The sequence below is a fragment of the Entelurus aequoreus genome, linkage group LG26, assembly GCF_033978785.1.
Source record: "Entelurus aequoreus isolate RoL-2023_Sb linkage group LG26, RoL_Eaeq_v1.1, whole genome shotgun sequence".
Taxonomy (NCBI): Eukaryota; Metazoa; Chordata; class Actinopteri; order Syngnathiformes; family Syngnathidae; genus Entelurus; species Entelurus aequoreus.
This window is the reverse complement of record NC_084756.1, coordinates 34,698,167-34,710,666: the sequence shown is the minus strand read 5'-3', so window position 1 is coordinate 34,710,666 and position 12,500 is coordinate 34,698,167. Positions and strand designations below refer to the sequence as shown.

The following is a 12,500-nucleotide window of genomic DNA, read 5'->3' as shown; positions in this document are numbered from 1 at the left end:
GCCTCCGCAGGCTATATTCCCTTGAGACTGCGTTTACTTAATTGCAAAGTAAACACGTCGGCTTTCACACCGCACTGTCAATAAATTCATTATTCCGCCCTCGCCGCTCGTTTACAGCGTGTGCAGCTAGTTAACGGTATGAAGAAAAAGAAGCACTGGTTTTTGTTGAGGATTCATTTTCCTTCTTTTGAATTATTTTCCTTCCTTAGTTTTATTTCTTTACATTTCTTCCTTCCATTTAGGTTGGCAAGACTGAATATAAACATAACAAAAGTATAATGTCCTTTGTGTATTTTACATAAATAAAATAGAAGGTTTAGTGTTAATATATTCACACAATAAACTACATATAGAAATTACACAACATTCACACACCAAACATTGTATGACTTATCACTATTAGCATTGTGGCCTTTTACTGTTCAAATTTAGCACAACATGTATTAACCCTTGTGTAATGTTCATATTGTTGTTACTCAGCCAGCGTTTGTGGGTCTGATGGACCCGTCGCATTTTGTGGCTTTTAATGCCTCACAATCAAACACTCTTATGTTAAAATACTGAACAGATGTTTATTTGGATAAGGTAAACATCTGTTTACAACAATATGAACGTTGCACGGAAAATTTCTCTGCCAGTTTCTGCATCCCACAGGGATTCTTCTTTTGTGTTTCTGCACCTGCGGTTCCCACACAAGGTTGCAACATTGTTTGTCAACACTGTCTGCTCTCATTTTCTCGCACATTTGACCCTCTGATGTTCTGTGTACCTACACTCTATCCTCCTCCTGTCTAGGCCTGCTCTTTGTCTGTGTGTGTGTGTGTTTGGTACACAGAACATCAATTTCCATACATCTATTAGCCCCGGGTCCAGTGGACCCGGACATCTTATATGTAATAGAAATGTGTAGGGAGGGTGTATTGTGTGTGGTCATTAAAGGCATACTGAAATGAATTTTTTAAATTTAAACGGGGATAGCAGATCCATTCTATGTGTCAAACTTGATCATTTCGCGATATTGCCATATTTTTGCTGAAAGGATTTAGTATAGAACAACGACGATAAAGTTCGCAACTTTTGGTCGCTGATAAAAAAAAGCCTTGCCTATACCGGAAGTAGCGTGATGTCACAGGAGATAGGATTCCTCACAATTCCCCGTCGTTTACAATGGAGAGAGAGAGATTCGGACCGAGAAAGCGACGATTACCCCATTAATTTGAGCGAGGATGAAATAATCGTGGATGAGGAACGTTGGAGTGAATAACTAGAGAGGCAGAGCAGGGTGTATCTTTTTTCGCTCTGACCGTAACTTAGGTACAAGGTCTCATTGGATTCCACACACTCTCCTTTTTCTATTGTGGATCACGGATTTGTATTTTGAACCACCTCGGATACTATATCCTTTTGAAAATGAGAGTCGAGCACGCGAAATGGACATTCACAGTGACTTTTATCTCCACGACAATACATCAGCGAAGCTCTTTAGCTACTGAGCTAACGTGATAGCATCTGGCTCCAATGCAGATATAAACAAAATAAATAAACCCCTGACTGGAAGGATAGACAGAAGATCAAAAATACTATTAAACCATGGACATGTAACTACACGGTTAATAATTCTCAGCCTGGCAAAGCTTAACAATGCTGTTGCTAACGACGCTGAAGCTAACATAGCAACTTAGCAACCGAACCTCACAGAGCTATGATAAAAAACATTAGCGCTTCACCTACGCCAGCCAGCCCTCATCTGCTCATCAACACCCGTGCTCACCTGCGTTCCAGCGATCGACGGCGCGACGAAGGACTTCACCCGATCACAGATGCGGTGGCGGCTAGCATCGGCTAGCGCGTCTGCTATCGAAGTAAGTACTCCTTGATGTGTTGCTACAGCCAGCCGCTAATACATCGATCCCACCTACAGCTTTCTTCTTTGCAATCTCCATTGTTCATTAAACAAATTGCAAAAGATTCACCAACACAGATGTCCAGAATACTGTGGAATTGTTCGATGAAAACAGAGCTTTTTGCATGGTGACACATTGGGTGCGAATACTTCCGTTGCCGTCATGACGTCACGCGCATACGTCATATCCAAAGGAGTTTTTCAACCGGAAGTTTAGCGGGAAATTAAAAATTGCACTTTATAAGTTAACCCGGGCGTATTGGCATGTGTTGCAATGTTAAGATTTCATCATTGATATATAAACTATCAGACTGCGTGGTCGCTAGTAGTGGCTTTCAGTAGGCCTTTAAATATGTATTCTGATATATGTTGTTCACAGAAAATGAGCCAAAGTCAGTGAGTCTCAGTTTGACAAATGAATTAATTGTATTGTCCACAAATTAAATTGTCTGTGACAAAGGTTATTGTCCATATTTGTCGAGGAATTGTTGCACCCCTGATATAGAAGAGATGAAAATATGTAGAGTAAAGCAAAACGATAACCACAGCCAACAAGGAAGTGGCACCAACGTCTTCACGGCATGTCATTTACACTTTGTGTGAAATGGGAGTACAATTACAACACGCCGAGATTCCACACTCGCTATATTTAGGTGAGAAAAGGTGGTGGACTCACCCAGAATCTCCCAGGATGATGACTTTCAAGAGCACCTTCTTCCTGGACGTCATTCTTCAAAGCGCTACATGACACAAAACAAAGACATAAATAAATAAGAGGTTTGTAAAGTTGATTAGACTATGACATTGTCTCGGCACGCAGACTACGACTAATGTGCGTGCGACACGTGAACCAATCAGCTGTGACGAGCAGTCATGTGCTCTGTAATCACGAGGGACACATCACCCACCTCCGTACTACAAGTCTCACTTGACTAGTCTTTGTGACCATACGGTCTGCTGATGACAGGAACATGTCGACCACTCTTACAAACACTCCAACGCTCAGTAGTGCGGCTCATGACGAAATTGTGCAAGAACAAAGCAATCAGTGTAAAAAAACAAAACATTCATTTTGACACGCATTCCTTCCAATCAGTTAATCTTTAGTCCAATACAAGAATATTGACTTTTGCTTTTTATAGAGGAAACCAACGAGGAGTTACACGGATAAAGCCTTACAAAAGAAAACTCCAGGCAAATTCCACATTTAATCAGTAAATGTTATCCATTCACAAATATGCTGCAGAGATCTAAAGCAAAGGTTCTTAACCTTGTTGGAGGTACCGAACCCCACCAGTTTCATATGCGCATTCACCCAACCCTCCTTTTTTTCCAAATTCAAGACAAAGTTATATGTTTTTGGTAACACTTTAGTATGGGGAACATATTCTAAGTAACAAAGACTTAATTTAGAGTTTTTTGGACACTAGGGGAACATAATCTAAGTAACAAATACTTTGGTTAGGGTTTGGGTTAGGGTTAGAGGGTTAGGGCCAGGGTTAGAGGGTTAGGGTTATAATAAGGCCATGCCGAATAAGGCATTAATAAGTACTTAATAATGACTAGTTAAGAGCCAATATGTTACTAATTTGCATGTTAATAAGCAACTAATTAATGGTGAATATGTTCCCCATACTAAAGTGTTACCATGTTTTATTACTGGTGCACAAAATGAAGCGTGCATGAACATCACCTTGTTCAAACAACAAAACCAACACAGTGCATAAACTCACAACAAACTACACACCTGCAAATCAGTCCGACTTCTGCTGTTGCCGTATCCGTAATATGCCGATAGGGAGAAGTTTTTATTTACACGATGAGTCGGGTGTGTTTTGACCTCCGCAGAACCCCTAAAGCCGACTCACCGAACCCCTAGGGTTCCATCGAACCCAGGTTAAGAACCACTGATCTAAAGCAATGAAAACTTTGCCACACGTCAGGGGTGTCCAGACTACATAAGTCTAATAAGGAATCTGGCTCACGGGGTGTTTCCAAATTAATTTTAAATATCTGGCGGTCCGTTTGCTGCAAATTTGCAAACCATCAACAAGCGTCAATCAGGTCAATGACCATGAAATGTAGATTGTGAACATGGCGTAGCATTTACTTGCATGACACAATTCAAACAACCTTCCCTACTCATGGCACAAAAAAAAAAAAGATTCAACCGACACAAAAAGTCAACACACATAACAACCTGCTAGGGCTGGGCGATACATGGAATATACTCGATATATCGCGGGTTTGTCTCTGTGCAATATAGAAAATGACTACCGTATTTTTCGGATTATAAGTCGCTCCGGACAAAAATGCATAATAAAGAAGGAAAAAAAACATATATAAGTCGCACTAGAGTATAAGTCACATTTTATGGGGAAATTGATTTGATAAAATCCAACACCAAGAATAGACATTTAAAAGGCAATTTAAAATAAATAAAGAATAGTGAACAACAGGCTGAATAAGTGTACGTTATATGAGGCATAAATAACCAACTGAGAAGGTGCCTGGTATGTTAACGTAACATATTATGGTAAGAGTCATTCAAATAACTATAACATATAGAACATGCTATACGTTTACCAAACAATCTGTCACTCCTAATCGCTAAATCCCATGAAATCTTCTTCCTCTGTGTCGCTTCTAAACAACTCTGCCAACTCCAAAGGTAGACAATGCGGCGCTTCCTCTTCTATATTTTACGGTAATGTGTTAATCATTTCACACATAAGTCGCCCCAGAGTATAAGTCGCACCCCCGGCCAAACTATGAAAAAAACTGCGACTTATAATCCGAAAAATACGGTATATGGTGATATTGGAGTATACGTTCTCACGCAGTTGCTTTTAGCTGCGGGCATTACACTACAGGCTTTTCTCACTCTTTCTTGCCTCTCCTTCCCACAGAGACATAAAACAAGCGCACCTTCTTACATGTCACATACTGTCGCGCGTGCAACGTCATACGCTCTCGTGGAGCGGCATGGGTAAAGTTAGCTGTAGCAGGTGATGCTAGCGGAGCTAGCGGAGCGGTGCGAGTGGTAATACAAGAGCGAGAAGGTGCGAATCTGGTAACAAATGAAGGAAGAATTAATTCCCAAGAAAAACAGCACAGGGTCCATTGTCTGGCGGTGGTTTGGCTTCAAGCGGGAAGATGTTGAACAGACAACCGTAGTATGTCAATCATGCGGCAGAAGCGTTGCTACAAAAAGTTGCATTACTGCTAATTTGTAGCATCATTTGAAAAGTCACCCGCTAGAGAATTAGGAGTGCTTGAAACTCTGCATGTCAACATCCACAAAATGCCAAAGCAACTATTTCCAGATCAATGAAAAAAATAGTCAACAACAGGAGATAATGTCTGCAGGAACCTACCACATAGCGAAGGACATACACTATTTGATTTCCTATTATGCAGCTCATTTTTATTTGGGTTATTGAAATATCTTGTGTGACATCATGCACAAAAGTGCACTTTATTGTAGTGGCGTTCTGTACAAAAAGTGCACTTTAATTTAGTGTTGTTTTTATATGTCATTTTAGTGACATCATGCACAAAAGTGCACTAATAGCTTGTTTTTAAAATGTCTCTGACAATCTTGCACTTTCTGTTTTGGAAATTATATGAATGTTTGTGCCACTGCTCAATAACTGTTTCATAAATACACTCTTGCTAAATTGACTTAGTTGTGATATCCCTCTCTGCATGAAAGTTTAAAAGTAGCATATATTAATGCAGTATGAAGAAGAATGTTTTAATGTAGACACATAGAATCATCATACTGCTGTGATTATATGCATCAAGTGTTCATTCAAGGCGAAGGCAAAATATCGAGATATATATCGTGTATCGTGACATGGCCTAAAAATATTGAGATATTAATAAAAGGCCATATCGCCCAGCCCTACAACCTGCCCACTGAATTTTCTGAATATTATCACAAAACGTCCAAGCACCATAAAACATTCTAAATTACACCACATTTATCCATGTTTGGCACATTTTAGCTGCTTGGTTACAAAACTTTAAGGAGGTTGTCACAGAAGTAAACAAGGTAGGAGTCGACCTTTCACATACTCTTAATATTCAATTATATATTGATTATATTAATATAATATGTGCACATATCTACACTACCGTTCAAAAGTTTGGGGTCACCCAAACAATTTTGTGGAATAGCCTTCATTTCTAAGAACAAGAATAGACTGTCGATTTTCAGATGAAAGTTCTCTTTTTCTGGCCATTTTGAGCGTTTAATCGACCCGACAAATGTGATGCTCCAGAAACTCAATCTGCTCAAAGGAAGGTCAGTTTTGTAGCTTCTGTAACGAGCTAAACTGTTTTCAGATGTGTAAACATGATTGCACAAGGGTTTTCTAATCATCAATTAGCCTTCTGAGCCAATGAGCAAACACATTGTACCATTAGAACACTGGAGTGATAGTTGCTGGAAATGGGCCTCTATACACCTATGTAGATATTGCACCAAAAACCAGACATTTGCAGCTAGAATAGTCATTTACCACATTAGCAATGTATAGAGTGTATTTCTTTAAAGTTAAGACTAGTTTAAATTTATCTTCATTGAAAAGTACAGTGCTTTTCCTTCAAAAATAAGGACATTTCAATGTGACCCCAAACATTTGAACGGTAGTGTATGTATAGGCTACTTAACATGCAGTCGACTTTCTGCCGCCAGCCAAATTTTAGCCCAATGTGGCCCCCAAGTCAAAAGGTTTGGACACCCCTGCCATACAGTGTACAAGTACAAATGCTCGTACACGCACACATTTTTTAGCATCTTTAAAGTACAAAATATATGAACTTCTACACACTAAAATCTTTTAACCAAGATATTTTTTTTAAATAATTAAAATAAACAAACACACTGTTAGAAAAGCCACTATTTTGCATGTATTGTGTTTTTACGCTTCATTGATATTGTTTTAGTCTTAGTATTGTATCTGTTTGTGGTTAAGATTTTAATGTTTTCAATATTAGTTTGTACTGTAGCACTCTGAGATTTATTTCAACGAAAAGTGCTGAACAAATTAATCTATTTTTTGTTTTGTTTCTGGCGGGCGTAGTGACATCCAACTCTGTTCAGTCGTCCTAGAACGCACCATAAAAACAACTCCTATTCCTCTGAGTATAAAACGATCACTCTGTTCTAAGAGAGCAGCGCTTGTAGGTTCAATGTACCAAACGGAATATCTTAGTTGCTCAAAGAGCAATGTGTTTACATAAGTTTAGATTGTATGTCCTTTCTTGTTTTCATGTTAGCATTTAAGCTGTCAGTCGGTCGGTGAGTTTATTAAAGTGCAGTTATCAATCACATCTCAAGTGTGTATCGTTCCAAAACAAGTCCAATCACCTTCATTTACCGCGGGTGGTCTCCAATATCTTAAGGACGATCAGTGGAAATAAGACGCTCAATTTTTAGCTACTTGGCAAAGGGTGTGAACACTTAAGTGCATGTTAAGTGTTTTTTAATTATTATAGCATAACAAAATGTTTACTTATAAACAAATACTTTCCAGATGCACTCTCAGTGTTTCCCACACATTCATTTATTTGTGGCGGCCCGCCACGAAAGAATTACGTCCGCCACAAATAAAAAAAAAATATATATATTTTTTTAAATTTTTGTTGTTGTTGTTGTCCTGTCCAGCTTCTCAGGCAAATCATATAGTTGATGTAGATGCCCATATAGGCTGTTCAGATTTACTTTACAAAAGAGAAGTGTAGGATACTTCTCTTGTTGCCTTATTTGTATTTGACCACTACTGTTTTCTGTTTATTTGTTACTGACTGTGGCAGGACACCTCTGCCTCTGTTTCACTTTATGTTGCTGGTAAATAATATGGTTGTAGTAGTAGGCTAAAGTTAAATTATTTAGTATGCACTAATTAAAGGGGCAGAGCTTTAAGAGACATTTTAGCTTTTATATTTTATAAGATATATTTTTTGTAAGAACCACAATTAATAAATATATTTCAGTGAATAACTTATTGTTCAAATCTGTATATAAATATGTACATAAAGTGTTGTAATTATATTGTAAAATGGATGAATGGATGGACGTTTAAAACAAAACTGTTATTATTAATTAGTAAGTATACATTTTTTGTACCTTTTTAGAGAAAATCATGTCATTGTAGTAAATTATGCAAATTACTCGATGATGCAAGTCATGTTGACCACGCCCACAGCCACACCCCCGCCGCCACAGGTATCTTGGCAGTTTATGGGAAACACTGACTGTGATACAAGCCCAGTCATATTTGTGACAATCCAAACTGTTTTGCGATCAAACTGCAAGGTCAGAAATGTACGAGCATTTACAGCCGAGCGTCTTGTGCTGTAAATACAGTCATCATTTTGTCTGTGTATCTAAAACATTGCCGGTTGCCGGGTGTTGCAACTTCTCGCTGTCATCCAACACACTGACAGGACAACTTGCATCAACGTGACACGAGTGAGTCATACCAGACTATAAACAAATGCACAGGAAAAACAAGTCTTCCTGGCAACAGGATCACAACGATGCGTGATTGTTCCAGGTAATCCAGGTAATTATCCGGTACACAGACACGGATATTAAAAGCATGTGATTCCTTAGCTGATAGTTATATGTCCTCTTTATAGGGGCCCCTATCCTACACCTCCAACTTTTCAGACCTAGGTGCGGTATATGTTTAAAACAGGGGTGCCCACACTTTTTCTGCAGGCGAGCTACTTTTCAATTGACCAATTCGAGGTGATCTACCTCATTCATATATGTATATCATTTATACATTTTTTGCCGATATCCGATATTGTCCAACTCTTAATTACCGATTCCGATATCAACCGATACCGATATACATGTATACAGTCATGGAATTAACACATTATTATGCCTGATTTTGTTGTGATGCCCCGCTGGATGCATTAAACAATGTAACAAGGTTTTCCAAAATAAATCAACTCAAGTTATGGAAAAAAAATGCCAACATGGCACTGCCATATTTATTATTGAAGTCACAAAGTGCATTATTTTTTTAACATGCCTCAAAACAGCAGCTTGGAATTTGAGGGGGCGGGGTTGAGGTGGGGGTGGGGGGGAGTAGGGAGTAGCGGGGGGTGTATAATGTAGCGTCCCGGAAGAGTTAGTGCTGCAAGGGGTTCTGGGTATTTGTTCTGTTGTGTTTATGTTGTTACGGTGCGGATGTTCTCCCGAAATGTGTTTGTCATTCTTGTTTGGTGTGGGTTCACAGTGTGGCGCATATTTGTAACAGTGTTAAAGTTGTTTATACGGCCACCCTCAGTGTGACCTGTATGGCTGTTGACCAAGTATGCCTTGCATTCACTTGTGTGTGTGCGAAAAGCCGTAGATATTATGTACTTAGGCGGGCACGCAAAGGCAGTGCCTTTTAAGGTTTATTGGCGCTCTGTACTTCTCCCTACGTCCGTGTACCACTCCGTACAGCTGCGTTTTAAAAAGTCATACATGTTACGTTTTGAAACAGATACCGATAATTTTGAAACCGATACCGATAATTTCCGATATTACATTTTAAAGCATTTATCGGCCGATAATATCGGCAGTCTGATATTATCGGACATCTCTAATCATTTATAATTATTTATTTATGAAAGAGACGTTTTTGTTAAGTTAAAGTTAAAGGTGTTTAATGATAATTCAAGCATGTTTAACACATATAAGCTGTGTCCCAATTCAGGGTCTGCATCCTTCGAAGGGCGAATTTGAAGGCCGCTTACGTCACAATGCTGCGCCAAGGCTGTCCCAATTCATTCAAATTCGAAGGCTACTCCAAATGTGCCCTCCCTTTCCCTGTATTCGGAGGATGCACCGCGACTATCCTTTGTGGCCTCCCATATCCCAAGATGCTTTGCGCGCCTTTGTTCAACCCGGATCTTTTTGACAATGGCGGCAAATACAAGCAGCGGCAGCGAACACACTTTCAAATGTACAGTAAGTATCCTCCGCAGGCTAGACTGTCCCATTTAACAATGGGTGACGCATCCTTCGGAGGTGCCTCCGTAGGTCCAGCCTTCTGAGGCTGCGTAGGCGAGGATGCAGACCCTGAATTGGGACACAGCTATAGATTCCTTTCTTTCATGAAGACAAGAATATAAGTTGGTGTATGACCTGATTCTGATGACTTTCATTGATTGGAATCAGACAGTAGTGATGATAACGTCCACATTTTTGAATGGAGGAGAAAAACAAATCTTCCTTTCTGTCCAATACCACATTGAAGTGGTTGTTTTTTGGCATCTTATTTGTCCAGCTTCCATACTCCTTCAGTGTTTCCCATAAACTGCCAAGATACCTGTGGCGGTGGGGGCGTGGCCACCATGACATCATCGAGTCATTTGAATAATTTACTACAATGATATGATTTTCTCTAAAAAGGCTCAAAAAAATGTATACTTACTAATTAATGATAACAGTTTTGTTTTAAACGTCCATCCATCCATCCATTTTACAATATAATTACAACACTTTATGTACATATTTATATAAAAATTTGAACAATAAGTTATTCACTGAAATATATTTATTAATTGTGGTTCTTACAAAAAATATATCTTATAAAATATAAAAGCTAAAATGTCTCTTAAAGCTCTGCCCCTTTAATTAGTGCATACTAAATAATTTAACTTTAGCCTACTACTACAACCATATTATTTACCAGCAACATAAAGTGAAACAGAGGCAGGGGTGTCCTGCCACAGTCAGTAACAAATAAACAGAAAACAGTAGTGGTGGTAGATAGACACAGAGCTTCATCAAACATCTGATCCACTGAACAAAGAGCTCCAAAAATCTTGAACTTTAGACTGCCATCAGTTTTACTCCCTACACTTAACCATGTGTTTCCTACTGCCTGCAGACTTTGCACCCTTTGTTATATACACATGTTGTGTTTCTAATATAAATACATTTAATAAAGTCAAATACAAATAAGGCAACAAGAGAAGTATCCTACACTTCTCTTTTGTAAAGTAAATCTGAACAGCCGATATGGGCATCTACATCAACTATATGATTTGCCTGAGAAGCTGGACAGGACAAAAAAAATTAAATAAATTGAAAAAAAAAAAAGCCGAAAAATCTATTTGTGGCGGACGTAATTCTTTCGTGGCGGGCCGCCACAAATAAATGAATGTGTGGGAAACACTGTCCTTTGTATACACTTTACAAGAAATACATTGGCGGCAAACTTAGTAGCTTGCTGGCTTGTGCACGCTAGCTTTCTGAGACTCTTATTTTGTTAGCACAGGCAGGATGAAGCAGGGCTTTTATTGTGAAGACAGGAACTGTGCTGTCAAAACTCTAAAGACCGACTGGTCTTTAGAGTTTTGACAGCAGAGAGTCTGTTGAAATAAAAAGTGTTTCTCGCCTTCCTATCGGTCATTTTTTGTTAATAATGATCTGGCAGCAGCCGGCGTCATCTCACAAGACCCTCGGGTGCCGTGAATGTCAATCAAGTGACGTCTTGGCGAAGATTGATAACTGCTCATTTTTAGGTCTATTTTTTTAATGCCTGGCTGGCGATGGACTGACACACCCTCCACCATCGACCGGTAGCTCGTGATCGACGTAATGGGCACCCCTGGTTTAAAATGTTGGATCCATATAAAAATTGCATATCCAAACCAGAGTAAGGCGGTAATGGACTGATGTTTTGTTTTCTGGGGAGCTAAAGACAGTCACTGCTCCTATGCTCTCGCCAGACCACGGACAACTTGTTTTGTGCACAAAGCCCATCACAACGCTGGATTCCATAATATTCATCCAATTACAGGATATTAAATTTTCTTTAAGATTAGGTCAGTGTTCTTCAACCTTTTTTGAGACAAGGCACATTTTTTTCATTGAAAAAATACAGAGGCACACCACCAGCAGAAACGTTAAAAATTAAACTTCACCAGGTTGTCTTTTTTTTTTTTTAGTTCTTTGTTGTTTTCCTGTGTGTAATGCTTTAGTTCCGGTCTTGCGCTGTTATTTTGGTGGCCTTTCCTGTAGCAGCTTCACACTTTCCTTTGAGCGCTATTGCCTGACCTGCTTTATAGTGGCAAACAAGACTATTTCAGTTGTGCGGACTCTATCCTTCTAGCCATCCCTATGCTTCCTTCATTGCCTTTTCCTTTCCCTATTTTTTATTTTTGGTTTCTTGTTAGCATTTAAGCTAGCATACCGGCGCCAGTCAGTCGGTCGGTGAGTTTATTAAAGCGCAGTTATCAATCACATCTCAAGTGTGTACCGTTCCAAAACAAGTCCAATCACCTTCATTTACCACAGGTGGTCTCCAATATCTTAAGGACGATCAGTGGAAATAAGACGCTCAATTTATAGCTACTTGGCAAAGGGTGTGAACACTTAAGCGTATGTTAAGTGTTTTTTAATGAATTTATACATTATAGCGTAACAACATGTTTACTTATAAACAATTACTTTCCAGATGCACTCTGATATAAGTCCAGTCATATTTGTGACAATCCAAACTGTTTTGTGATCAAACTGCAAGGTCAGAATTCATCCTTTGGAACTGAGCTACTGTGTGGAATAATTTCCCTTGAG

General features: G+C 39.1%; 1 protein-coding gene across 1 annotated transcript in view; it reads right to left on the bottom strand.

Moving 5' to 3' along the window:
* The window catches only part of LOC133643460 (ras-related protein rab7), a 19,803-nt gene that overhangs the window by 5,265 nt on the left and 2,038 nt on the right, over positions 1-12,500 (bottom strand). Inside the window, exon 2 of the mRNA XM_062038055.1 lies at positions 2,580-2,643. Coding sequence (XP_061894039.1) covers positions 2,580-2,632 — 53 coding nt within the window. The 5' untranslated portion in view covers positions 2,633-2,643. The remainder of the gene's footprint in view (positions 1-2,579; positions 2,644-12,500) is intronic.